This window comes from Poecilia formosa, unplaced genomic scaffold, assembly GCF_000485575.1.
Source record: "Poecilia formosa unplaced genomic scaffold, Poecilia_formosa-5.1.2 Scaffold26, whole genome shotgun sequence".
Classification (NCBI taxonomy): domain Eukaryota; kingdom Metazoa; phylum Chordata; class Actinopteri; order Cyprinodontiformes; family Poeciliidae; genus Poecilia; species Poecilia formosa.
This window is the reverse complement of record NW_006799965.1, coordinates 1,415,757-1,443,657: the sequence shown is the minus strand read 5'-3', so window position 1 is coordinate 1,443,657 and position 27,901 is coordinate 1,415,757. Positions and strand designations below refer to the sequence as shown.

Sequence of the window (27,901 nt, the reverse complement as noted above, 5' to 3'; positions counted from 1 at the left end):
ACACACACACACACACACACACACACGCTGGGTGCCTGGGAGCCAGCACTGTGAGCCCAGATTGTCCTGTTAAACTGAGAACCCATCACACCTCGGTTTGCCTGCTCACCGACTGTTGGGTTTGGATATTTTCCCAAACCTGACAGCACCATGGAAAACTTGATGATCCCTGCTATGCCTAGGGTGCAGTTGTGAGACTTCCCAGATTTAATTATGCACTGTGGGTGATATTTAAATTACGGTGAAGCATTTTAAATAGATGAAGGTTTCAGAAGATAGTTTGAAGTGCGGCCTGTTTTCGAAGGCTGTGAACCTGGAATAAAAAGTTTGCCATGCAGCTGAACCCGCTCCTTTTAGGCCACAAACATAAACCAGAACTATTTTGGGCAACTTAAACAAATTTGAATTTTAAAATTTTTACAAATTCAGATTTTTTCATGCCTCGTGTTGCTTCTATTGTTTTGGTTTCAGGTTTTTTAACTGCTTATTTCACAGTGATTTCCCTTTTTGCATTTTGTAGGAGTTTTACCTCTTCTGTTCTTATTCCGTAGGTCTCTTTTGTCTGTTTCATAATTTTGGTATCTGCCTCCATATTAAGCTACATAATCTTTACCCTCTTTTTCAATGCAAGCTTTATAACTTTGCTCTTCTTCTTGGTCATCTTCTGTTTTCCAACTAATTTGGCCATTTTTTTCTCCCAGTATAGCTTTTTTATCCTTCCTCCTCCTCCTCTTATGGACAGGCAAACTCTCACATCTACAAACACATCTAACATATAAGTTTTTAAAGATCTCACAGGAAGAGAGCCCAATAGGAATTGAGTTTTTTTCTTTAACATCTCCTGCGTGTTCGACTCACGCAAACATTTCTCCCGGCTTGGACCATCTCTCCATTTTCCTCCATATTATTTCTGTCATTCTGCTCCTCATTATTTCCTTCATCCATTAATTTTTTGTACTGTCCCATGTATGTGTATTAGTTTTTAATGCAGAGTTTTGCACAGAATCACCATTCTTCTCCTGACAAATTAACCAAAACAGCAAGACAATGGAAGGTGTTTTGCACTTAGATTAAAGTTTAGTCCGTTCATTTCATGTTTGAGTTGAATGAACATCTGTCAGATATCTGTGTGTCACATCATTGCTGTGTGCTTAATTATAGCATGGAGCTGTAATTAGTCAGATGTAGTTGCTGCATCTGCTTTCCTGTCCTTCTTTATCTGAAAAGAAGTTGTTCTCATGGTAACATTTCGATTGTCAAAGTGATCAAAAAAAATTCTGCAAACGTGAACCGTCCAATTAAAGATAATCACATTACACAGCTGCTGTAAAGCTGACACGTGAGGTACCAGAAGAAGGACTGTCAACTGAAAAGGCTTAAAATGAAACAGTGACGCAAACGGGTAAAACACAAAAGGAGCTAAGTTTGTCTTTGGTATTAATTTTGAGTTTCTACATTGAGACAATTTTCTTGTGTTTATGAAAAAGACACAAAATCCGATTTATTATTGCAACAACAAAACCTACCCACACACAAAACCAATGACAAAAATGTAATGCTATTATTTGTAAATCCTTTCTTTAAAAAAAAAAAAAGCCAACATTAGCATACTAATGCAAATATCTGAGTGCTCTTATTGTTTGTACAGAATGAACAAATCCTAGTTTATATGCATTATATGCAATTGTCATATGCTTAGGGTTCAAAGTAAAGATCATTTTGAATTGTCTAGCATGCATGCTTTTGGACACATGCTAAAACTCTTCAGACTGTTTAGTATTAAGCATAATGAATAATGACAGATGCCAACAGTATCATGACAGCATTAAGCATGACAGGTATTTGCTTATAAATGCAAAGTAATCAGAACTGCTTTTGGAAATGCTTATTGTAATAACCACCTTTACAACCACCATTTCCAGAAACACTGCAACTTAAAATACATTTGCTGACTGAAATGTCTCAAAGCTTTTCATCGATCATATTTTCTGTTGCCAATGAGAACTAAAAAGGTTCTTAACCAGAGCTCTACCTGTGTTATGAAGACAGCTGATATTATTTTTGACATATTATTTATCCACTCGGATTTAGATGTGTTTTCAGATGTGTCCTGCTGGTGTTTATTAAAGCAAAACGGGGAATACTTATTATTCCTAGTTATGTATTCAGAATACTCAGTGCATATTTATGAAGAGCCACAGCAGTCAAGAAGCATTTGAAATGCGAAAACACCTGCAGCCACTACTTCACAGTGAACATAATAGTTAGGGAGTGATTGTAAGGAACTGAGTGAAAGACTTAACACATTTGAACAAACATAAAACTGGAGGGAGAGTCTTTTATGGAAATGAGGATTAAAACCACTGCACAGAGTGACAGTACATTAAAACTTTATTTGAGGATTTCAAAGTATATTACTTCAGGGAATATTCTTCAAAATTCTATTCAGAATTTTTTGGAGTTGTAAACTCATAAAACTTTGTGGAAAAGATCCATCCCCGTCCGATTTCACGTCTCAGTTCAGGTAGCAGCAGACATAAACATTTATTTTGCCAAATTATTTGTTGCAGCTATGAGGTGGTTTTGAGGAGAAATCTGTTAAAAAGTAATTTTAGCAAACATAATGATCAATATTTATTGTTATTTTTCACAGGGACATTGGATAACTAAAACCTTTACACAGAACCAAGTTAGTAACTGTTTGCTGAATCTGTAGTTTCTTTTCCATCCATGTGGAATATGCTGAACATGTCCAGCAATCTGTAAAACTCTGACAAAAATAATCCATGAAGTCTGTTTTTAGCAAAGAGAGATATACAAGCTAAAGAAATTAGAAATCGGTTCCCTTGCTAGTTTAGAAATGGAGATGCGGTCACATTTTAGATTTTTGTGCAAAATCTCATAGAAGTTGCATATTTTCATTTGAAATCCACATTACTTAATTCATAAAGGCTAAAAACACTGATGCATTTGAAGACAGCTGGTTAAATCTAAAGTATTGGGAGATTCTCGTCTTTTGATTTTTCACGCTTTGCAGAAATTACAATTCATAAAATTTTGAAACCATTCAACAGATACTAGTTGAAATCAATTCACTTGCAAAGTAGATCGCAATGACTTGGTTTCGTGAAGACTCTGACGTCTTTTGAGATCTTTTTGTGCATAATACGTGGAAAATTCACCTAGCATGGCACAACATTTGGGTTAATCAGAGCCATTAAGGTGACACAATGACTGCATGCAGAAAGCATTAGTGATCAGAAAAAAAAGCTACATACAGCAAGTTAAAACACCTTTAATGCACCCTTAAACAGAAAGCAGGGAAAAGTAAAGGCTTCATTCACGTTACCTATTCACTTTTTCATGTCACTCAAAAATGCCTTCTATAAGCCTGACCTTTGTCTGGTGCTTGCCATTTTCATGGCCACCCTTTTTGTTTTATTTTTAATTCCCAGACAGTCATGATTCTGTAGCATCGTCTGACGCACTAACTCAAAGAAAAGAACGTTGTTGCCTTTCGTTTTTTTTTCTTTTCTTTTTTATCAGGCCCTGACTCTGGCTCACAAAGGCCGCACTCAATGACTCTCCATCAAGATACTTTCTTAAATAGTCACAGAGACCCCCTCTGTACTGCCAGCACATCCACCTTTATTATTTAGCACCATGGGGACCTTGTTACCATGGATTCTGTTGTCATGACTACAAACAACTACGCAGACGAACAGGAAGCAGAGAAGGATGGAGCGAAGAGACGATGAGAGGTCCTCAAGGGAGACTCGGTCCGTGTGAGGTTGGAGATCAAGTGAGGATGAGTTTCAGTGTCTGGGGGATTTTGGAGGAAGGGTGTGACGCTAGCTTCCTTTTGCTGACTGAAAAATAAGAGGTCAGATCATTTCAATGGGGACATGGCAGAGCAAGTTAGGCCTTACTTTTGAGAGCAGGACGAGTCCGTCTGGATCTGCTTTTATCAGAATGACGTGGTAATGGTTTGTGGTGTGCACAGAAGCGCTTTAGGAAGCGGCATTTCCTGCATTGCAGATAAGCATATGTTTTCTCGTCTGTGCAGCCTTAAAGGACGCAGGGTTAATACAGATGGAAAAAGGGCAGTTTTTATTAGTGTTGACATATAGAGAGTCAATGCTTAGAGAGCAGCAGCAGAGCCAAAGTACGCAGAGCGTCTTGGGTTTGAGAGACACTGCAGTGACACCGCAGAAATTTTGAAGAAACACTTTGAGTAGGTGTGATCTGTGAAGTCCTGACGTAAAGAGAAGCACCATCTGTAGGTGGTTTGAAGAGAAAGTGCAACACACACACAAAAAAACATGCTCCTCATTGCTGATAGATTTTTTTATCTTTTATTTTTTTAGATTATTTCAACAATAACAACAACAAAAAAGCATTGATAATGGAGTTCTAAAAATACACATTTAGAAAGCTAAAACGAGGACCGTGTCATGAAACAGGAGTGGAAGAGCTACTTCAGTTTGATTTTAATAAGTCCTGCTCATCACAAGCTGCAACAAAACTGGCTCATTATGTTGTCTAAAGCGCCCCCATGTGGTTTCAAACACACTGACTGTGAAAACTGAACCTGCGCTAAACTGTTCATGACGACGGCAAAATTAGAAATGTGTCACATTTTTGCAAAATATGAATTTGTCATGGCGCCTGGAATATGACAAAGTGAGGAGACAGTGAATCATTGAATGCGATCACCAGAAGATATTTTATCTTTCCCCAGGTGTTGGATTAACAATGACAAAGCAGTGCACTTTTCAGGAAGGAAATTAAAAAGCAAAACAAAATAAATCAAAATGGCTACATCAAATAATGTTAGTGCTTTTGGCTAAAGAAAAAACAAAAACCACACCAACAAAAAGCAAAGCACAACGATGAGTTTTTATACTTCTAATATTTAAAGCTAATTAGGTGACACTTTGGGTACATCTTTATAATCAGCTGTTTCAGACAATACAAGCTGTTGAAAAGAATGGTCAACTAAAGTGAAACGACACGAAAAATCAATGTCTCCTGTTACATTAGATCAAGAAAACTGGCAACAAAATCCTGCAAAACAGTCACAACACAACAAACATCTCAAAACTACCACAATCTTTAATTTATGTTATCATGATTTTATGCAATGTACTAACACAAAGTAGAATGTAAAAAAAAAAAAAAACACTACTCTTTGTTCCACAGATCTAGAACATTATACAGATCTAGAGCATTTTAAAAAGCAAGAAGAAATTAATAGGCTGCGTCGTCGGTTTGTGGTTGCAATATGAGAAGAACAAAAGATTTTAAGGGGTTTATATATTTTTTTCAAGATGCTGTAGGAGTATTCCAGTGGATTTCATTGTATCTGTAAACCAATTTACAGAGAAATTACCATAACATACAATTTAAGTGTCCATCTAACAGTAGCTGTAGCCCATCTACTTCATACACTGGAGGAAAAAAAAAGAAAAAAAAAGAAAAATGTCTGAGCAACAGAAATGTAAAACTATGATCCTGCGGGTTTTTGTCACATCTTACTCGTCCAACATCTTATCAGATTTATTGTCCGTGTTTCACACTTTGTGCCCACAACCAGCATCTATTTCTGTGGTCTCAGTTATGTGTGACTGTCTTCAGGAATGAGCCGGACCATATTACACCCTGGTACCTCCCCCAGGAGCTGTGCTAAAGTAACAGCTGATGTCACGCCTGCTTAAAGACACACAGTCCCTGGTGGCTACACCCACACTATAACCTGTCCAACAGTATCTTCAAAGGCAGAGCAGAGAGGGGAGCAGGGCCGCTGCACCTTCCTCTCCCCAGGCCCCCCTGCCCCCGGAGCATCAGGAACCTGGCGCAGGGAAGCTCCATGCTGCGCGCACACATCCACAATTGCAGGCTTTAATCCCAGTTTTACAGCAGGCAGAAAAGGGGAGGGTTGACCACTGCTCTTTGCAACCCCATGTGCCTGCTTGGACCATGGAGTTGCCCTGTCTTCCAACTGAGACCCCCACCTCAGTCAGCTCCTGCTCCACGGATCCCCTGTACGACAACTGCCCACCTTTTGGCCAGCGGGGCAGGGCCAGGGAAAAGGAAATGGAGAGCAGGGCTGTGTTTCCTTCAGTAACCAGACTCCCTGGGCCCGGCAGCACTCTGCCTGGTTTGGTCCCAGCTCTGGCTGAGGTTCAGACAGTGGTTGTTGGAGGAAGAGAGCCTGGCTCCTGGCCAGATCGCAGCTATTGCAGCTGCAGAGGGAGCCTGGGAGGACAGGCCTGGGAGTCAGATCTTAGTTCTAGCAAAAACAAAGGAGGAGGACAACGGGGAGTGGACTGGCAAGCAGAGGATGGGGCTTATCGGAGCCAAAGCCCCTGCCCGTCGCACAGCGAGGAGCATCGCAGTGCTTTGTCTCTGTATGACAACCTCACCGACACAGGAGTAGCTGACAGCTTAGAGGAGGTCTTCGACATAGAGATGAACTTGCAGGAGCATTTTGACGAGCACGCATACGCCTCATGGGCCCCTGAACTCATCCAAGGACTGATGCAGGGCGACCCTCTGGGCAGAGAGAAGAACCTCTGGCCGCCTTGTGACATCCTCCTTACCGAAGGCTGTTCTGGTAGGCAGCGCCAGAGTCCAGACCAAGACGAGAAGCAGGAGCCAGAGCTGGACTCAGGATCCTGTGCTCAAGAGGATCCGACGCTGTCATTTCCACAGCAGCGCCTCGCAGAAAGTCCCCCGCAGCCGAGCCACAGCCAGGATCTGTGGCCCCCTGCTGAAACCAAGCACTTAAAGGAGGCACCGTTGTCTGTGAGGGTGCCCCCTCCGGTTCCCCTGGCTGACCCTTCTGCCAGCGCTCTGCGAAGCATCCTGACGGGCCTTCAGCAGCAGATAATCAAGCAGAGGGAAGAGTACGAGGAACGAATAATCAGGTGATTTAAATTCCCAATCTAGCTCCAGTTCATAAAACCATTTCTTCATCAACAGTGAGTGTAGATCTGCTTACTGAGTCGATCCTTTGTCCATATCTTCTGCTCTAATTCAATCTGCAAGGCTTTTAGGGTGTATGTCCACCAGCCCTGCGTATGTCCAGAAGGAATTTGTTTTTTGGCAACTCGTCAGTGTCTGTGAACATCATCTTTCAAGTCTCTCTTTACAAATTCTCAATTGGATTGAGGTCTGGAGTCTAAACTTTCTTTTAGCAGAACCGCCCTGTATTTAGCTCCATCCATCTTCAGCGTTAAACCAGCTTTACTGTCCCTGATAAAGAAAACCTTCCCTACAGCATGATGCTGCCACCACCGTACTTTACAGTGGGGATGATGTAACTATGTACCTTCTGCCAGAAGACTCTCACATCTATGATGTAGATCTCAGCAGCACTTCCAGAATAACCACCATCCTCTTGACCGTTTCTCTGATTAAGGCTCTACTTGCCGGGCCCGTCACTCCAGGCGGGCGGCCATGTCTTAGTAGGTCTGCAGCTGTTCCATACTCTTTCTCAGATGATGGATTAAACAGAGCTCTGAGAGATGTTCAAAGCTTGGGATATTGCTTCATAAACTAAACAAGCTTTAAACGTCTCTGCGACTTTATCTCTGATCCATCCGGTGTGTTCTTCACAAACCCCTGATACCTTCACAGAACATCTGGGTTCATACTGAGACGAAACCACGCAGAGATGGACCGATCCGTGACTTCTGAAGCCAATTGGGTTATTGGACTGTATTTAAAAGGAAACTAATTGTGAATGCTCATATCAGCTTTTAAGATCTTTATTTTAGTTCCCTTCTCAATTGTTTTCTATTTTGAGTTCGTCTATCCCTCGCTGTAAATCACACCTGCCTAAACGCTACATTTACTACTGATTTACGGCGTATTTCAGTGAAGGGTAACACAATGTTCCAATATCCATAAAGGGTGCGTCTACAAAAAGCTGTGCCGTTTTTGTTTCCCAGTCCACTCCAACTTTCACCCTACATCCTGTTCGGCTCAACAGAGCTAAATTTTCCCACAGGTCTCTGATAACACGCCACGATCCCAACACTTCCTGCATTTATGCAAATACAACATCGGCTTTTTTCCTCATTTCTGTGAATCCGGCGCTGGAGTTTGTGCTCCCATGACTTAACAGCTGGTTGGTGTAAAGTGGAAAAAAAAAAAAACATATATAGCCTGACTTGCTGACATATAGAAAACAGCTCATGACACTGGAAAGAGAGCTAATTTAAGGGGCCATGCTGCTGACCTAGACACAACACATACCTCATTTATTACCGATATAGATAGAGCATGTCTCGGTGTAAGGTCACGCATTGGAACTATCCGGTGAAGACAAGAGGCTATTGCAATTCTTTTAGCTTGACAGGGAGCGTGATAGGACAGCACCACGGGTCAAACGTTTTCGAACACCTGCAGCCGCAGTTTCTAATCTTTTCCAGTCGTCAGTGAAATAAGGTAGGAGTGTGAGAAATGAAGCCGATTAAACCAAACTGTCTGCATGAACCTTTGCTGGGAGAAACTCTTAAACTCTGATTCAACAACAAAATAATAAAATAAAAAATTAAAAAATAAGGAAACTATATTAGATACCCATGTTAGACATGTGGCACTAATTAAATTTCATGCTGCTGTTATGTGGCAATCAATAAATCTTATTTAATCTTAAAATATGAAAAAAAAAAAACCCTTGAGGAACAAAAAAATCAGGCTGTTATCAACACGACACACATAACCAGGACTAAAAGAATAAAACAATACTTTAATAAGCAAAGTGAGGTCTGTAGCTTTGAGACAGATAAGCTATTGATTTTTCTTTTGTTCTTTACATATTTTATATTCTGACCTGAAGCTGAGTCTAGTGAGACATCGAGTCCTCGGAAAATTGGCAAATGTCCTAAAATGTTTTCCGCTTGTAAATATGGAACAATGTTTTTAAAACTGCTTTGTATTGGTTGCAAGTTCCTCCAAGCGATGGTTGCCATTTTAAGGTCACCGCTGATGTGTTTTTTCTTCTTGGTATTGTGTTGGCACACACCAAGCTCCCAAAACTCCTGCTGTTTTAGAGGTGTGCACAGTTCTTGATCATAAGTTAATCAAGTTCATGTAATTGGGAGAATATTTTCATGATACATTTTACAAATTGTGGTTGGTCACTGTAGTTTTAAACTTCTTCAATTTCAAAGAATAATCGATATATAAGATGGTTTAAGGCAATTCTATGTTGTATTTTGGATATATAAAAGTGTTGACCCCTTTTCTTTCCAAACTACAAGAAACACTGAAAACTATTCTCTCACTCACTTTTAAAACCCACCAACCTCTAACCATTTTTTTATTTTACTGGTCATTACCATTGCACTTTTCTTCCCCTCTTCTTACTCCCATCAGCCTGGAGCAGAGAAACGAGGAGCTGGAGGTGGAGGTTGTTCGCCTGAAGACAAACCTGTCGCAGCAGCGCCACTGGTACCAGGTGGTCCAGGCAAAGATCGTGGAGTCAGAGAGGGCCAAAGCTGCCGCAGAGCTCCGTAACGCAACGCTGCAGCGGGAGATGGATCAGTTCTTTGACACCTTCGGTGAGCTCAACAACGAGGCTAAGAAGACCGAATACATCGTCAAGAGTTTTTGAACCAAGTCAAACGCGGCGGGTTTGATGGCGCAACCAGTCGACACGGACTGATTCCTCTAAAGCTTTTCTGATAATGTAGCAAAAAAGAAAACGCGTTCTTCCCTGTAACAGGAGCATCTCAATAAATTCAATTATCAAAAAGTTTATTTCAGTAAAATCTCTCAAAAAGTCATTCTTGTGTAAAGTCATTTCAGACAGAAGTTGGTGTGAAATAAAGTAAAGAAACATGCATTTCAGCAACTGAAAAATGACTTCCACCAACATGACAGTTATTCGACAAGCTATCGTTTTTGTACTCCACTGGGAAGGCGAGCCATAAAAGATTGCTGCTAAACAATCTGGCTGTTCAGAGAGATGGATCCAAGTATATTAATGGAAAGTTGAGTGAAGGAAAAAAGTGTGGAAAAAATATTTCACTTTAACCTAAAGGCTGAAAGGGACTGTGAAACAACCTCATCCAAAAGGGGAAAAAAAAAAAAAACTGCAGTGAGTGAACTGAAGAACAATTTTACTTAAGCTCAAGAGGAAAAGAAACACTTGCAAAATGCTGCATTTCACTTGGAAATCAAGACCCCAGGAGAGAAACTGTTGAGATAAAGATTATTGAGATGTTGTAAAGCACATTGGACTGACATTTCTAAATTTAAACTTATTTCCTGTCTTATTGTAATTAAGTATTTTGTGAAACGGAAGTTAGGTTTTCTATTAGTTGTAAGACAGAATTATTAAACACTAGAAATTCAACTCTAGTGTAAAGAATCTAACATACAGTTTCACATTTTGATGTTTGCATTTGCTGTGATGAGAAAGAACGTCACAAAGAAACACGAAGAATCACCGACGTCCACTTTATTAGTTTTGAGTTTGGGTAAAGATGTTGGCCAAGTGATATTGTGGTCATTGCAGTCGCACATCTCAGATAGCTCAGCGAAGAGCTAAGGAATTACAGAATGAGTTGGCCACTCGTCCGGTTGTTTAAGGCATGACAGAAAGAATAAAAACCATGTCGGTGTAAAATGTGGTGCTTAAGTCCTCAGTGGCTCTGTAGTGTCATAATTCTGATTATTCAACACACTGTGCAATCGTTTAGGCAAAAAGCAGCTCTGCAGTTCATGTAAAAGGCTCTTCTTTGAGTTGCAGCTCTCCACAGTCTCTTAAACAGGCCCTTGTTGCTGGGCAAACTTCTCCCACCGACTCGTCCTCTGCAAATGGGGCAACTGCTGTCTTAAGGGATGATTCATAGGAAATAAGGACAGCACTGTACAACTTGTACATCACACATACAGGCTTAAAATAATGATAAAAAAGGAAACGCAAAGCAAACAATACTCCGTCGGAACAATATGCATCGTGATAAAAACACGGGCCTGGATGGATTTCTCTCAGACCCACAGTATCCTGAAGGTGTGATGCCTTCATGCAAGGTAAACATCTTCATTTTGTGCTGCCTTTATGTGGATCCTACATGTTTTCTGGCTTTATGGCTAATTTGATGAGTCTCCCGGTGCTAAAGGAATGCTTTAGAAAATGAGCAGCCCATGCCTTTATTTGCCTTCTAAATGTTTTTTTTTAAACGGGCTTTAATGTGGCTTGTGTGCAAAATTTTGCAAGAACAGAAAATATATATATATATATATAAATACATATATCACTATGCCTCTTTCAGATTTATAGGATTATGATCCGCTTATACACATTTATCATCAGTACCTTAAAACTGAATTTTGTGATTCTTGCTCTACATAGGTACAACAAACGAGGAAACAAACCTGTAACACTGAAACTACAGCTGTCTGGAGTAAAAAGCTCAAAATCCACATCACACGTGCCAGTTCATTAAAAAAACAAACAAACAAAAACAAAACCGTTTCAGCGCAGACAGTTTGAATTCGTAAGATCAGCATTGGACCATCGGATGAACTTCAGATGGTTGAGAAGCTTTTTGTTCTTTTTGGCGTAACATGCAACAACAGAGCGGCGAACGGCTGTTTAGTCCGTGTCTGCTCTCATTAGATGACGATAATGACGTTTTCTAAAAAAATAAAAACTATTAAAACACAGGCATACAATGCAAACCTCTAATTCCCCACCTACACCTCAAACTTTATAGATGATCAAGTTAAACATTCACCAAGAAAAAGAAGAGAGAATGTTTTTCTTTTGCTTTTTTACACAAGCATAACTCTGACCTCCAGGCAACAGTCGCAAACAAGATCCACTTGATCACAAATGGGAAACCAACAACAACAAAAAAAAAAATCGCTTCACTGAGAGAAAAGAACAGAAACACAAGTCAGAGGGGATCAAACCTAAACAGAGGCAGATGGATCGTTTGAGTATTTTAGTTGAGTGGGACGACTTGGGGGGTGGGAGCTGACAGCCGTGGACAACTGAGGCGTTCACTGACTCTCGTCGAGCGGCCCCGTCAGCGTGTCGATGCTGCTGCTGTCTGTGTCCGACGCCAGCGTGTGCTCTGTGGACATGGACGAAATGTCGTTGGCCGAGGACGACTGGGAAGCGGAACTGGACGCCACATCTGAGACGTGACACGCGAGACAGAAGCAGGACGGTGGTTAAAACGCATACGGCAGCAGCTCATTCCAGCACACCTCCATCCACTTTAAGACACAAACAACGATGTGAACCAACCTGAGCAGTCTTCTTTCATTAGGCCGTTCTTGTTCCTCTCCTCCCAGTCCATCACTTCTTCATAAATAAGTTCTGAGCAGAAATAGAAAAAGTAAGGGCAAATTGTAGGTAAATAAAGGTAAATAAATGCTACGTCTGTATTTCTAATAATAGTAAACCACAAAGGCGCCGCACAAAATTAACAGCTTGTTTGATATTTTCAGCCTGTCTGTTTTCCTAGCGGGACATCCATGCAAATGATTACAATCAGAATATTTCATGAGAAAAGGGGTATGTGTGTCCCTTCAAAAGGAATGATCAAAATATTATAAGACATGTAGTTCCCTGTGCCATAAGATCCAGATTTCAAATTTCTAGAGTCCAGAGGTTATTTTTCTGCTTCAGGGTTCAAATGTAATGCAAAACACAAAATGTAAGAAAGGAGGAACAGATGGATGTGTTGGCAGATTAAGGGCTGGATATATGGAGGTACACACTAATGGAGGAAGAGAGGGAGAGACAGATGGAGATAAAGACAGATGGAAGACTAGATGAATGGATGGATGGAAAGGCAGATAAACTGACACAAAGATGGAGAGATGAAAGAAAACTAATTAACAGGGATGAAGGGATAGATCAATGGATCAACAAATAAGTGGGGAGAATGAAGGTGGTATGAATGGACTGATGAACAGATGATTCTAATAGTTCATTTGCAACATATAATGAAAAAAAAACTGCACAAGAGGCAGGTTGTTAGAAGCAGCTTTTTTTTAAGCTTTAGATACTCATCATGCAAACAAAGGATCTGGAAATACAAATAATTTATACTCCACTGTCTCTGTCATTTCTGCAAAACACAACATTTCCCAGTTCCAGACTTGGAGACTGCAGAAACCCTGGAAACAATCACAACAAGAGGTAATGCTGTTTTGTGTCCCTAGAGGGCGGTGTTCTACCTTTCCACTGCTCGATGGTGTGCTCTCTCTCCTCCAGCTGCTTATCTGAAATCTGAGGAGGAGGCTGAGACACAAAAGGAAACAGATCCATCAGAGTAATCGCTAGCGCCGTTCCTGTGCTGAGAAAGTCTACCGCCAGTTTCCTCACCGCGTCCGCCTCCGCGGGGTCGTACCACACGTGGATGTAGGGGTGATGAAGGGCTTCCTCCACCGAGATGCGGCATTCCGGATCAATGACCAGCATTTTGGAGAGCAGATCCCGAGCTTGAACAGCTGCTTGGGCGAAACAGGACAAGCATTACCGTGTCTGTAACATCTCTTCATCTTAACCTAAAAATCGGGTCACTTTCCATTCCCAGGGCAGCATTCATGCAAAGTATTGGTTTTGTTTAAGTGCCCGGAGTTCTTACTTTTCACTTTGTCTTGTTCAGATTCAGAAGGGAAAGCCCAATCTGGGAACAGCTCTGTGAAGCTGACGCCTGGATACTGTGGCTTGTTCATCACATAGTTCCTTACGGTCTCCATCAGTCGGTTCATGAACTCGACGCTGGGCGTGCCCAGAATCTCAATCACTTTATTCCACTGGTCGATGTCTGGACAAAGCCATTTGTTATGGAAAATTGTAGGCATGTACACTACAATTATAAATGAAAGTGAAAAAGAACGAGCAAAAATCATGTGAAACCCTCATGAGGACACAGTCAAGTCCTGAAAATTTAAACAAAGAGTATTAAACAAGAAATCCGTGCCAAGATTTTAGTGGGCCATAAACCCAACTAAAAGCACCAAACCACTTTATTTAGCATAAATAAAGTGGTTAAATAAATTTAGCACGACTAAGAATATGTATAAAAAAATAAAAATAAAAAAAACTCTATTATATGGTTATGCAAAACTAACAATGAGCATACTTCCAAAGACCTGCACCTAACCACTTTATTTAACATAAATAAAGTGGTTTGGTGGAAACTAAAAAGGCTAAAAGTGTCAATAAATTTAATATGAACAAAAAACTTAATTAGGAATCATAACCTTTACAGTGTCTTGCAAAAGTATTCACACCAACTGAATATTGACATTTTATGTGATAGCTCAACACAAATTTGTTGATTGATTGATTGTGCCATTATTGAAAACAGAGACACACACGGATCCATTTACATTACATGGATCTAATGTAATCAATACATTTATATATAGCCCAATTTACTATGGTACCCCTAAACAACTCCAGTGCAACCAATTGCTTTATAAACCACCCGATTAATAAATACTCAGTGCATCTCTACAAACACTGTGAAACCAACTCCTATCATTAAGCACAGTAGAGGCAGCATCATTCTGTGGGACAAGGAGCTGGTCAGTGTTGATGGAGAGATGGATGTAAACACAGGACGACACTGAAAAAAAACAAAAAAAAAACATTCAAGGCAACTAAAAGCTTTGAGACCCCAGCAGGACGACAACACTAAACATACAGATAGCACTACAGCGGAACGTTGTGGAGCAAAAGCAAATTATGCCCTGGAATGAGCTAGTAGAAGTCCAGGTCTTAAAAATCTGTAAAAAGTTTTCATTCCCAGATATTGCCAATTTGGCACGACTAAGAATATGTATATATAAAAAAAAACTCTATTATATGGTTATGCAAAACTAACAATGAGCATACTCCCAAAGACCTGCGGCTGTGATTGCAGCAAAAAGTGGTTTTACAAAGCATCCAGTCAAATACTTTAATATTCTTTTCATGTTAAAGTATTTTTTTAGTGTGGTGCCGTCTAACCGAATCAGTGATAGAGCAGATGCTTCACGTGAAGAGGCTAACGTCCCCGGTTCGATTCTCAGGCTAATTTCTTTCTCTCTGCCCTTTTCCTGTCCAGCTACCACTGAATAAAAGCCACTACAGCCATAAAAAATGTTCATTAAACAAATGAAAAGACCAGAATAGTTCTTAAAATAAGTGAAGAAAAAAATGGATTCATCATCTTATCATTTTTGCTTATTGCCGGTGATGTGGTGCAGCGCTACATCAAGTGTCAATGTAGACATCTGTACTTAAATAACTGATAAATATCAAGGAGTGGAGAATCCATCTAGTCCTCCATGTTTGTCAGAGAAACCGGCTGGGCGGGAGGCTCAAATTCATCAAGTGGATCTTGACATTTTTCGGTTTTTGGTCCCTCAACAGAACACAAATACAAGCGAAGGCAATTATCTTGCAGGATGAAAAGCGATATGACCTCGTATCACACTTGTTGCCTTGCATCCATTCAAAGCTACTCGCCTACAACGCAGTCCCTGGTAAGTGAGAGGCGATAATTAGAAACAAGAGAGACAAACACTATAAATGCTAATGATGTGAATTGTTTCAGTCTGATTCCATCTGACAATTAGGGAGACTGCAGACGTCTGAACCAGAAATTGTCTGATTAATAAACATTGGCGGGAATACATAACATCTTAGCTTAAACCCAGATCTGCTCTAAATAGTTGGTTAAATCTGCAAATATAAAGATCCACGACGTCAGACTTGCATTGCGCTTTTCAGGACTCAAACATGCTTTAAAATGAAATGAATATCTATGACAATAACAGAAAACATCTTGATGTGTTTGAAGGACTACAAGACACAACGCTCTGAATGTTAGACACCAGCTGGCACAGAGACGATGAGAAGAGTGAAGGATACGATCGGTGCCCTGGAAGATGACGCTGCCTTTTACCATCTCTCCCATGATGCACCCCACTGACCAGATGTCCACTGGGAACAGAAAACACACACAAATGTGACACACAAAATCCCACAGACAAAAACGATTACACTGAAATGATAAAAAAACAAAAAAAAAACAAATACACAGCAACACGTCACAGTAAGGCAGTACAGATGAACCGCAGACGTATGGTTTGCTCTGACTGATGTAGAAACACCACGCCTCATTGTTTTCAGAGAAATGTTCTGCTGATTTCTTCATGCGGTGCACATCTTCAGTCTGGCTTCAAACCGGCTGCAGCCTCCCAGGCCTTTTTCTCGCCTACGCTTATCAGTTTACACAGCTGTTGCTCTCTCCCTCGCTTTCTCTTTGCGTGTGCATGCGCCTGTGCGAGCGAGTGTGTGTTTGTGTGTGTGTGTGTGTGTGTTTTTAATAGAGGAGGATGGAGTTTGTCTTTTCCCCTCGCTCTCTTGAGTTGCCTGTTTGCTCGGGAGTGTTAAGAAGTGGCAAATGGCCATTTACTGTTTCCTCCGGTCCACTTTCCCTCAAGCTGAAAGCTCGCTCTCCCTCTGATAAAATCTCCAGAGCTCTGCACATAATTCCGAGTCGATTCTTCACAAATATCACATGAATCATAAATGTAAACTTTGCACAGAGTACACCAGGGATTTTTTTTTAAGGCTGTATGCATCTCAACAGAATGTGGGGCGGGAGGGACACCCCCTCTCACTCTGAGTGTTTGCATCAATACCTCTGAGAGCATGACTGGGTTATATAACACAGCAACAATTAGGCAGTGATGTTTGACATAAGGTATGACTACGTAACAAATAAACAGATCTATCTAAAAGGAGTTTACTTTGTGTGGATTGCTCTTAAAGCACAATCGCGATGTTTACATCTCCTTTTGCTCGACTGACCGACTTTAAGAGAGCCCTGTTTTCGTCAGCTGCTCATGCACACATCCCCAAAGGTGCATATGGGTGCACACCAAATGTTAAGAAGTGGAACCATACAGACACACTGCATTTATAATATCTTTACAATGTTTCTCTGAAAAAAATAAAATAAAATGATTTTCTTGCAGTCAGTTAAAAAAAATTACCCAGTGTGAAAAAAAAGAAAGGAGCCAAAAAAATGTCCAAGTGACATTCTGGATATAGGCAGGAAAATAATTAAGATGGCATTGTTCACATGGCGATTTAAAATAATAATAAGAAGAATAAATTCAATGCACTACAAGTCGCATTTATTTAGAGATTGTCAAATACGAGGGGAACCTCGTCCATGTTAACGTGACACATTGTGTTCAATTACATGTTTTTAAGCAATGTCACGGAGGCTGCTGGCGTTTTCTGACCCACCGATGTCCGGGCTCTGATTCTGGGCGGTGAGGAGCAACTCGGCTCCACCGGTGTAATGCGCAGCAACGACACATGTAGTGTAAATCTGAGATGATTTAGATAGGTGGTTTGTATTGCATGAAATTGTAACACCAAGAAGGCCTGCAAAGTCACTTTCATTGTTCATCTCCTTGGCAACTGCCAGGGCATGGAGACGTAAGACAGTCTTAGAGTTTAAAAATGATGTGACTGACCAAACTACTAGGTACAAAACATATGTCTAAAGTATTTCTGAAAGAATCCCAAAAGAGTCTTTTAAAGATAACAAAGAAAAATAAAACAGAAGAAAAACATCAGAAACATTTAAACGAAGGTTTTCTTGGAGTAACAAGGAAGGATACAGTCCTTTCCAGGAAAGAGGACTTTATGACAGATCATTTCAGCCATTATGCAGCCAACTGACCACAGGTCCACTGAAGCAGAGTAGTTGCAGATTGAAAGCATTCAATGACATTGAATGGCTAAAATTACCACACAGAAAAAACTAACAGCATAACTGGATCAACAAGAACAGGCAAGTTGAAACTGTTTTCAATTGTAAAGCAGAGATTTGTAAACTATAAAGATGTGAGATATATTTATGTTCCTGTTTGAGAATTACCAATTTCTGTGAAAATCTGGTGGGTATTTTTTTCCTCACCGTTCTCCTTATACTTCATGCCCAGGATGACCTCCGGGGCGCGGTAGTATCGGGTTACTACGTAGGGGGTCATCATGAAGTTTGTGCAAGCCGTCCGTGCGAGACCAAAGTCAAGGATTTTCAAAGTGCAATCAGACTTCACAACAATGTTGCTGGGCTTCAGATCCTGAAGAGGAAGACAACAAAAGTATTTTACAGGGAAAAAAAACAACAAAAAAAACCCACATTCACTGGAAAAAGACTGTCAAGAGATGTTAGGTAAAGTTCCTCAGGGTTTACATCTCAGTGATTTCATCCAAAGAAAATGTACGCTCAGAACAAAAAAAAAAATTTTAAGAAACTCGGGAGCTCCATCTCAGGTTCTACAGGCTCCAGTCAGTGGGTTAAATGTGAAAAATCATGACAACACAGAGCAAGTATGGCTTGTTTGGAAGTCAGCAGCTCTAATAATTCAAAATATGGCAGAGGAACCTACAAAGCTGCCTCTGAATGAGCCATAAAACATCAAAACGAATGTCAGAAGACATTCGTTTTGATACGAAGCAAGGTGGCGGAGGGCTCACGATTTGGCCTTGTTACCCATAGGATCAGGGCATCTTGAAATAACTGAGTTGACCATGAACTCCTTGGTATACTGAAGTATCCAGGAGTTAAACTAGAGGATTTTTTTGCATTCAGACATCTCTACATTTTTTCTTAATACTTTAAACAAAAGAGAGGGAAGTAAAATGCACCATGTTCTGTGTAGATTCAGGTCAAAGCGCAAACACCTGGACTTACTCTGTGGATGATCCCAGCTGAGTGCAGGTGCCTGATGCCACAAAGGATCTGATAGAGCAGGTAGGACATCCTCTCGTGGTCCAGGTCCATATGAATCACCTGACATAAACTGGCATCCATCAGCTCCATTACCAGGTAACTAAAGGAGAGGAGACGTGAACGATGCAAAGCAAAGCTTTATTAGAAAATCAAACCAAGAAACTGAAAAAAAAAAAAAAAAACAATGGACAGAAAAAGAAATTTGGATAAAATATTTGGACTCTGCTGTCACTCACAGATCCTGGAACTCCTCCAGAGACTTCTGAGGCGTGAAAACATTGATCAGACGGATGATCTGCAAGCACAAAAACAAGCCATTAGTTCACTCTGTTACTCTCCCATCCACTTCACTGCACAGAGCTCACTCTTTTCTCCTCTCAGGTCTGCTCATTTTTTTAAAAGTAGTTTATGCAGCGACTTCCAAAGTTTCTTCCAAAGAACGATTTGATCTTACAGCAGCTTTATCCTGCTGCATAACTAATTAAATCACATATTTACTGAAGCTTATTTGCATCTTTACGTCAAAAATAACATTCTGTTGCCTTGCGTTAAATCTTACATTTTTGTGGTTGACACATTTCAGCAGCACCAGCTCCCTGTAGGCCCGCTTTGCATGGGTCTGGTTCTGAAAGGGCCGACAGAGCTTCTTCACAGCCACTGGTATACCGAGGACTGTATCCAGAGCAGAGCTAGTCACACATTTCATGAAAAATGAAAGAGGGAAAAAAAAGGTTAGAAGCACATATGTGAGTCTTACTGAGAGAAGCGCTTCCTCGCCTCAAGGTAGAAAGGAAAGAAGCAGCCAAGTTACATTTTTACTGAGTTTCTCTCATTTTAAACAAGAGAGATCCGTGTGTAGCCCTTCAAACAATGGTAAGGTCACTGGTAACAATCCAATATAGGATTACACAGAAGACGTGTTCAAGCTGAGTACCGAACCAGCTAAAACAGTTTTTGACCATATTAATAATGTAATATTATACATCCATTAAGATGTAGAGAACAGGTCAAGTTTATAAATAATAGCACTTCTATCTAGGCCGGCTTTGAGAATTATTAGAAATGCATCCAAAGTTTTCTAAAGCTAATCATTTGAAACTTTTTATAATTATTATTGTTAAGGGGAAAAAAATCTGAAATGTCAGAAATTTAAATTAAAAATCTGGGAGTTTTTCTAAGTGGAAACTTGTTGCGGTAACAACAACCCATTTTTATGGAAAATTGACAGTAAAGTCTTCCTAGAAGAATCACAAAAGCTGTAAGAAGGTTTCAGAAAAAAATACTTTCTATGGAGGCTGCATGTTTCAATAGGGAGCAAAACCTCAGCAAATAAAAGAAGAGCTGAAAATATCCCAGAAAAGTTGCTCTGCAACCTGTGGCTTTTGACTTTGGACAAATTGCTGCTGCTTTTAACATGTTTGCAGCATATTCCCATAACGTATCTGCAAAGAGTTTCTACAACACAATAACTCAAATAGTACAAAGAAATACTAGTTGTTTTATAAACATAGAAGGTTGCTGTGTAAACATTTTTAAGTAAAAGTTAGATTTAGGTTTCTTTTTGAAAACAAAATATAGAAAAAAAAACTTTTCTAAAGTGCAAATGTAGAAATTAAATGATGGCTTACAGGTGTTACTTATGCTGGCAGCCGGTAATAAAGGTTGTTAAACACAGCTCTGTAAAAATATTGTTTCTTTTAAAATGAAACTGTAAGGTATTTTAGGGTGACTTTTCTCTCAAACACATGGTATTATATCTCCTGTGCTATGAATAGTAATGACTGTTCACAGCAGAAACGCAGATCAGCTACAGTTGATCAGTTCATCTCTGCTACTGGCATCATCTTGGTCTGATGCAGAGCTGTTCTACACTTTAACATCAACTGTCTGTCAGGCATCCCTGCAAGATGCATTTGATAACCAAAAAATCTTTCATTTTCCAAAGATATCAACTCTAATTTTTTTTTTTATAAAATGAGGTGCAATGAGGAAAGTCTTGGCTGTAAACACCAACATGATTCTTCTGAAGAGTGCGAAACCTTTTTTTTTTTTTTCCATCAAGAATAGATGAAAAAAGCCAAACGACTGTAATAACTGCATAGTAGAAAAAGATGCAAAATGACCTAAAAACAATCTGATTATGAAAGAAATAGGAACGAGGTCTGGAAATTTACAGCACTGAGCTACGTTCACAGCCAGCAAACAAACTCTAACAGAGTCTCACCAGACAATGCCTTGGGCCCCTGAGCCAATGGCACGAAGCTGCTGGTAGCGCTTGAGCACAGTGAAGGTGGAGTCCCCCACCTGCACACTGTAGAACTGGCCCTCCGCCTCATTCATCGTGCTGAGAAGTCAGGACCAGCAGCACAGTCTGTACACACACACACACAAAAACATATTATTAACACTCAAAAAAAAAAGGATGGAGAACACGCAAAGGCCGGTTAGCGTGAGATCGGGCTACTTGTTTCTTTTCCAGATGAGTCTAAAACCCAACAGCCACGTCTTGCTGCTCTCTTTCGTCATCTTACAGCAGAAGCAGAGCAGATATGCTGATGCTGAAGCTGCTAATGTTTTAGTCTGTGACTGTATGTGAACATCAAGGTCAACAGAGAAGCCTGAAAGCTTGATGAAGAGTTCCTGAGGCCCTCGCTGCCACCTTCAAACTCGGACTGACACGCTCATGCTAAACAAACACAGACAGAGCACACTGACTAGCAGAGGCAGCCGTCGGCTTGAACATGTTTGTGATCTGACGGCAGTTCAGCTGTGCAGCAGGAGTACATGCACGTTAGGAAAACACACAACATGTTTGTGGGTTTCTAACATGCACAGCCGTGATGGAGCTGATTCCTGGGGCAGGAAGTGGAGGGGTATTATTCTTGGCAGTCATTTCTGTGTGTGTGTCTGCATGTGGGCGAAGACACACTACCGTGTAGCTATGCAACAGCAACGAGTCACGGCTGTTTGCCATTCCCTAAAAAAAAAAACAGCCACAAGTTAAATGGAGAAATGGAGATGGATTTTTTTTTTTTTTTTTTTTTTTTTTTAGCTCTTTGACATCAGCTGGCTGGTCTGGATGCTCCAGATAAAATCCACACACAGAATCAGCAGCACAGACCTTATGGAGACTTGATGTAATGACAAACATTTTTAAAAATTGTAAAAAATACTGGGCCTTTACGGGCAATCTGTCTTGACTCCTTTACGTTCGTTTCAGAGTATTTTCACAATGTTTCTACAGTGGAAATGCTTTAAATGTCCTGGAGATCCCAGAAACTAAGAGCAAGGAGGAAAAGATACCATGGGGAAAGAAAGAAGGAAGGAAAGACAGGATGACACAAGCAAAACAAAGGGAAGGATGAGATTTAAACAGATATGATTGGAAATAAAGGCTGGAAATACACAGATATTTTTCTGTGCCGTTTTCTTTTTCCCCTCTCATCCATTCCAGACCTAGAAAATAATGGAAAAAAAAAAAAAATTCAGGCTGTGTTAAAACCCTGTTATCAGTGTTTGTTTTCATACAGAAATATACTGCTTTTTTAAATATATTGCCCTGACAAACATTGCAACTTTGATAACATAACTTGCATATATTATTTGCACAAAGAGAGAACTGTGTTTAATAAAAGAGCACAGTTTGTTTGGGAATAGAGATGAAAAATAATGAGCTCCTGTGATATAAAACAACACACATCAGTGATGTCTGGTTGGCCTCTGTGGCTTTGAGGCAGCAATCTTTCTCAATCGTTCCATTGTTAGCAGTTCTTCATTGTTTTTCTGGACATGTTGGCATTTTCAATAAACCTGAACAACAGTCCAGTTTGAATTTCCTGTCTCTTTAATGCAACTTTGATTTCTCATTGTCATCTTCACATCAGCTGGAACAGGATCATTGGATTGGCAACACCCTTTTCTCCTAAAAATATGTTACAGCGTTCATGTCTAATAACGTAGCCCTGCAACATTATTGCTCTTTAATTCAAACCATGTTGTGAAGCTAGCATGGTCTGGTTCCTGACAAGGCTGGACAGTCACTTTCCCCATTTGGATCACATGAGATGCGGGAAATTAACTAAACTCAATCGCTCCAAAAATATGTTTTTATATAGATACAATTTTCCTATACCTGTACTTTAGGAATAGCTGATTCTCATGATAATATAATTAAGTAAAAATAGAGCAAACAGCGCACTTCTTAAATGCTTAAAGTTATTTCTAAGCAACTTTTACCAAAAGCAAGATTTTCTAATATCGAGCATCTCTAGTTGAAGTGGAGCCCAAATCAATATTTAGGGTGAATCCTGTTTATGTTTGTTGCATTTGAAGATGATTGCAGAACCAAATGATGTTTGCTAAGAGCCATTCCTCATTTGGTAACCGTTATTTGACTAAATTAACTACACTCTGACCCTATAGACGTTCTACCTTCATACTTTTTGCAAAACATTTTTCAAAAGTGATTCTTAGACATCTTTCTTTCTCTGTTTCATTTGCTGTTTGGATTCTTTCTCACATCCATTTAGCTCCCTTCCTACACCTGAAAGGAGAGCTGTAAATAACTTAGCCGCCTGTGTTCCGCTGTCAGGAATTTGTCATGGTGGTTTTTGGCACTGGGATCTCTTCACTTGTTTGGTCTTTTCTGGATTCCCCCCAGGTTTCCTCCCAGAGAAAGGCTGGCTGATTTATTTTTCTCACCATTCTCAATATAGTATGCCTGCTGAGGTACTTGGTGAAATAATAGCATGAGTAGGAAAAGCCAAATGCTAATGGACTGACAGCACTCAATTACAACATTGTATTTGCTATTTAAATCTAGAAGAACCAGGACTAAAATGCATATATATATATATATATACATTTTAATCCTGAACCTAAAAATTTAGATTCAGTGCTGTCTAAAATCTGAATTTAACCTGAGACTTTTGTGCATATTTAAATAAGATTTGATTAGTATGAGGTAAAGCTGATGTTCCCATGATAAAACCTGGACTACTAAAGTCACCCTGCAAGGTGGATGAGTCACACCATCAATCATGATCACATTTCAAGCTCTCACTGGTGACATCATGACAAAGCTGCTGCTGCAAATGTAGTCAAAATCTGAAGCACACCACAAACCTCATTCCTTTGTCAAAAAGAGCAGCTACAGAAGAAAAAATGTACACAATGGTGAATTAAATTAAATGAAGTCAATAATTTAACCATCAAAAATCAACCTGACATAAAATGCCATGCAAAGACGTCTACAGAGGTTTGTTCCTAAGCAGCAAGAAAGCAGAGAACACCACCAATCATTTACTGTCTTGAAGCGTTTCAGACCGAGTAAAATAACAAATTATAAATATTCAGACCTATTACAAGATGATGATTATTTTCTAGACAAATGTCTGACTTCCAAAACCTAGTTGTAGAAATAAAGAACATTTGAAATACTTTTTTTCTAGTTCACAAAAAAAACAAAAAAAAACATCTGTTACTCAATGAAGAGTGAAATGAAAGAAAAATACAGTAAGATGCATTTGTGAATTAACATTAGACTAACTGGGTTTTTACTGATGCAACAGTTTAGATCTTGCTGTCATATTTGACTTTTGTTTTTAAAAAAAAATATCAGATATGATATGACCTCACGCTAAAAATGTTTCAAACTAAGTATTTTAGCAACAGAAGAAAATCGCCGTAAGTCGACCATTTGTCTCTGAGCCGTAGACAGAGCAGATCAGCGTTACTTCGTCCTGGTCCTGAGGGCTTGCTGTTCTGCACGTCTCTTCACACACCTGATTTAACTGAATGGGTGATTAGCAGACATCTGAGTTGATGTTGAGGAGGGGATAATGCCTTCCTCTGACCATCTAATGCATGAAGAACTGTGAGGCCTGAGGATCACGAATACATCGCTGCAACGTTCAGCTTTTTTGTCTTAGTAAAAATATTGTATCATAACTTCAAGTGAGCTGCAAGACTCCTGACACAGAGTTCGCATCTCTCCGATTTCTAAGTTTATGCACTGGCTAACAGCAAGTAAGGTGCTTTTCATTACTGTTTTTCATCGTAAATAGTCGTACCCCCCTATATATGACCGATTTTATCATACCAGGTTTTCATATCCCTCAGATCTTGTGAAAAAAGATGGAACCGAGAGCGAGAACAAAAAATGCAGGATAAGGTTTTATTTTTTTTTAATCGACATCAAACGTAATTTTCCAATTGTTGTATTTTATTATTTTCTTTTTAAGTATTTGTGGTTCTAGTGGGTTTTATTTTAGTATCCTGAAACTGTTGAAGTCTTTCTCTAGCGTTTCTCCTCTTGATCATTATTATTATTCAATCACCGTTATCTCTGTTTACTTAATATATTCTGTACTTTATTTTTAGAAACTGCATCCAAGTTTCAACATCTCGTTTTTTGCTTTGAGATGACGTTGAAGGACTTGGAGCCCATCCACTTTGTGTAATGAACCATTACCACTAGCAGTAAAAAAGTTCCTTAGCATGACCCTACTGCCACTATGCTTGACACTTGGTGTAATATTCATTGGTCTGAGAAATCCATCTTGATCCCAAATATTCTTGTCACTGTAGCCAAACAGCTGAATCTCACCTGACCATGAAAATATTCTAACATGTCTCGTTATCAATTCATTACCACATTTTTGCTTATTGAAATAATTAATATCATTATTATTAACGTAACAACTACCACTCAATTATTTTAGCAGCAGTATATAAGGAATCACTGCTTTCCTGTACATAAATGGTGATAATGTGAAACCAGAGTATTCTGCCTCAAGGTAACCATGAACCTCATGCTGACTTTGTGGGTACATATACTTTTTTCATCTTACCAGTTAAAGAGCAGAAGAGAGCTGTGACCTTCACATAATCATCAGCATCCTCCACAGTAACTCATCGTGGCTATTGTCCAGCTCATCATGAGCCTAGCCCAGCTTTGGGGTCTGACGTGGCTCTCAGTAGGGAGGTGGATAAAGGAGTCAGTGAGCTCATATCAGATTAACATGACCTGAAAAGGATGTCTCATTGTCATGTAACGGCGTTATAAAACAGCATCTACGTCTACATCCAAGACTCTGCTGCTGCTGCTTCAGATGTCAATTAAGGATGAAGGGAAATTGGCGATAAAGATGAAGGGGGTGCTTCTGTGATTCCTCTACACATGACAGGTAAATTCAGTGTATACAAGCTCAGGCTCAGTCGCTGACAAGTATCTGGCATGCCAAATGAACTAGATGAGGGTGAAAATAGTACATGCGTTCATCACATCTGCAGCTGTATTTGTGGTTAACAGATGTGGGCATGTTTGTTGATCTGATCACGTTAGGCCCAATGAAATGCAACTCATATGGGCCATTTGTGAACTGAGTGAATTGATGACATGATGTTAAAGCAGAGGTAAAACACGGAGGTACGCGAGCAATAAAGCAGTGTGACACCGGGTACCGCTGGTATTCGCAGCTTTGACACAAGAAAGCACCAAAATAACCACTACCTGAATTAATCAAATGTTTAACCGGACACACAGTCGGTGGGGCCTAAACCACCAGCCTGCCTCCATTCTATGGGCAGCAATGCGGTAGTCGGGCCGCCGGGGCTGAGCTGGAAGCCCTGACAGTCCGAGAGGGACGACGACAGGAGGCGGTAGCTGCAGCAGTCAAACCTACCTTCTCCTTTCGCCGCTCCCAGGAAGCTCCCATGCATCCAAAACGTGAGTCAAACTCTTCCCCACTCTTTTAGGAACGACGGTGAAGTGGGGGGAGGGAAGTTTAAAACAACCAGAGTCGTGACTCTCACCACTGACAAACAGACAGACCTCTGGTCCGAGCTAACTCCAGCGGCAGCGCAGCGCGGAGAAGCCGAAACAAGCAGAGACAGAGCAGCGAGGAAAGAGGGTGATGTCATTCCGCACAGTTTACGTTCACAAAAAAAAAAAAAAAAAAAAAAAAAAAACGGAAAACATTAACTTCGTTGAGAAAGTTTGTTTAGCATTTTTATCAGAAATATCAAAAGGTACAGATTAATCCCTAGTTTTTAATCTCTACACGTTTTGGATCTGTTCTAACATAGGAGACGTGTGTTAGAACAGATAACGGCTAAGTTTTCTCAGACTTAGCCGTTAGCTTCTGGCACTGGATTCAAAGTAAAGAAAGATGCCATATCTACTGAATTATGCACAACTTCCAATTAAGAATTCTGTGTAAATCTTTTATACATTTTGACTGTAATATATTATTATGGTACAATTCTCTTTAATCTAAATTTCACAGTTGGGGTGTATTTTTCGATCAATTTGTGCGTAAAAAAATAGATTTTGCAATGTAGCAGTTAATGCAATTTTAGCATACTAATAATTAGATACACTAGCACAGGCTACTTACCAGAGAGTTTTAATATGGATTAATAATGAAATCCTTTAGGCATTTAAATGAACTGAAATTTGGTTAAGGATAAGAAAAAACATAAAATAAGAATATCTCAGTAGGACACAGGATGCAATATACTCGTCATTATTCCACCGTTGTCTTTTCACTCTGTTTAACCATAAAACCAAATTAATACGATTACATTTTTATACGATTTGATCAACACTAAAAATGTGAATAAATTGAAATCTATACTTAAAAAAAATCCAGTAACACGTAGACAGTCTACATGCTTCTTGATGATATAACAACTTGGTAATATTAATTTAAATTGGTTTACATCTTAGGAAAGTTACATTTTCAATAGATTTCCTGAAGATTAATGTTAGTCTGCTTTATCCTCCCAAAACCAGTCATGATATGTGTTTGGGAACATTGTCGTGTTGGGACACCGACCTAATAATTTTCAAGTTGTAAACATTCTGCTTCTGATTTCAGAAGATTTTGAATTTAGACGCATTCCTCCATTTTTATCATTCCATCAACTGCAATGCAATAGTATCACCGGCAGCAAAACAGACCCTCAGCATGATGCTTCCAACTTCATGCTCGACAGATGGTGCAGACACTGTTCTTGCCGATTAGGCCAAATAGCAAAGTTTTTTATCTCGCTTGACGTGACATTTGACTTCTCCATGTGGAAAGTCTGCAAATTCAGTGGCTCTTAAA

The 27,901-nt window shown here is 39.8% G+C and overlaps 2 protein-coding genes across 5 annotated transcripts; one reads left to right on the top strand and one right to left on the bottom strand.

The window, feature by feature from the left end:
• Nucleotides 1-5,752: 5,752 nt before the first annotated feature.
• LOC103135542 (uncharacterized) lies at nt 5,753-11,869 on the top strand. Its single transcript, XM_007548336.2, has 2 exons — nt 5,753-6,929; nt 9,388-11,869. The coding sequence occupies exons 1-2, from the start codon at nt 5,980-5,982 to the stop codon at nt 9,623-9,625; spliced, it is 1,188 nt and encodes a 395-aa protein (XP_007548398.1). The 5' UTR covers nt 5,753-5,979; the 3' UTR covers nt 9,626-11,869.
• On the bottom strand, nt 10,460-26,707 carry mapk9 (mitogen-activated protein kinase 9). Of its 4 annotated transcripts, none has more exons than XM_007548332.2 (12): nt 26,474-26,705; nt 21,013-21,159; nt 19,348-19,477; nt 19,025-19,083; nt 18,750-18,888; nt 17,970-18,135; nt 17,671-17,742; nt 13,623-13,805; nt 13,361-13,488; nt 13,213-13,276; nt 12,275-12,346; nt 10,460-12,161 (listed from the first exon to the last, which is right to left on the bottom strand). In XM_007548332.2, exons 2-12 carry the CDS (start codon nt 21,126-21,128, stop codon nt 12,025-12,027), a joined length of 1,266 nt encoding a protein of 421 aa, XP_007548394.1. In that variant the 5' UTR covers nt 21,129-21,159; nt 26,474-26,705; the 3' UTR covers nt 10,460-12,024. The 4 variants fall into 4 exon arrangements, with proteins under 4 accessions (XP_007548394.1, XP_007548396.1, XP_007548393.1 ...); XM_007548334.2 differs by having other exon boundaries at nt 11,198-12,161; nt 13,361-13,485; nt 26,474-26,704; XM_007548331.2 differs by lacking the exon at nt 17,671-17,742 and adding an exon at nt 15,902-15,973 and having other exon boundaries at nt 12,025-12,161; nt 26,474-26,707.
• Between the last annotated feature and the right edge of the window lie 1,194 nt (nt 26,708-27,901).

Coding starts and splice junctions, on each gene's coding strand:
- LOC103135542 (XM_007548336.2), top strand. CDS start 5,980: ATGGAGTTGCCCTGTCTTCCAACTGAGACCCCCACCTCAGTCAGCTCC. Junction 6,930..9,387: donor TACGAGGAACGAATAATCAG/GTGATTTAAATT, acceptor TACTCCCATCAG/CCTGGAGCAGAGAAACGAGG.
- mapk9 (XM_007548331.2), bottom strand. CDS start 21,128: ATGAATGAGGCGGAGGGCCAGTTCTACAGTGTGCAGGTGGGGGACTCC. Junction 19,084..19,347: donor AATGTGTCAACCACAAAAAT/GTAAGATTTAAC, acceptor TTGTGCTTGCAG/ATCATCCGTCTGATCAATGT. Junction 12,162..12,274: donor AATGAAAGAAGACTGCTCAG/GTTGGTTCACAT, acceptor GTCACGTCTCAG/ATGTGGCGTCCAGTTCCGCT.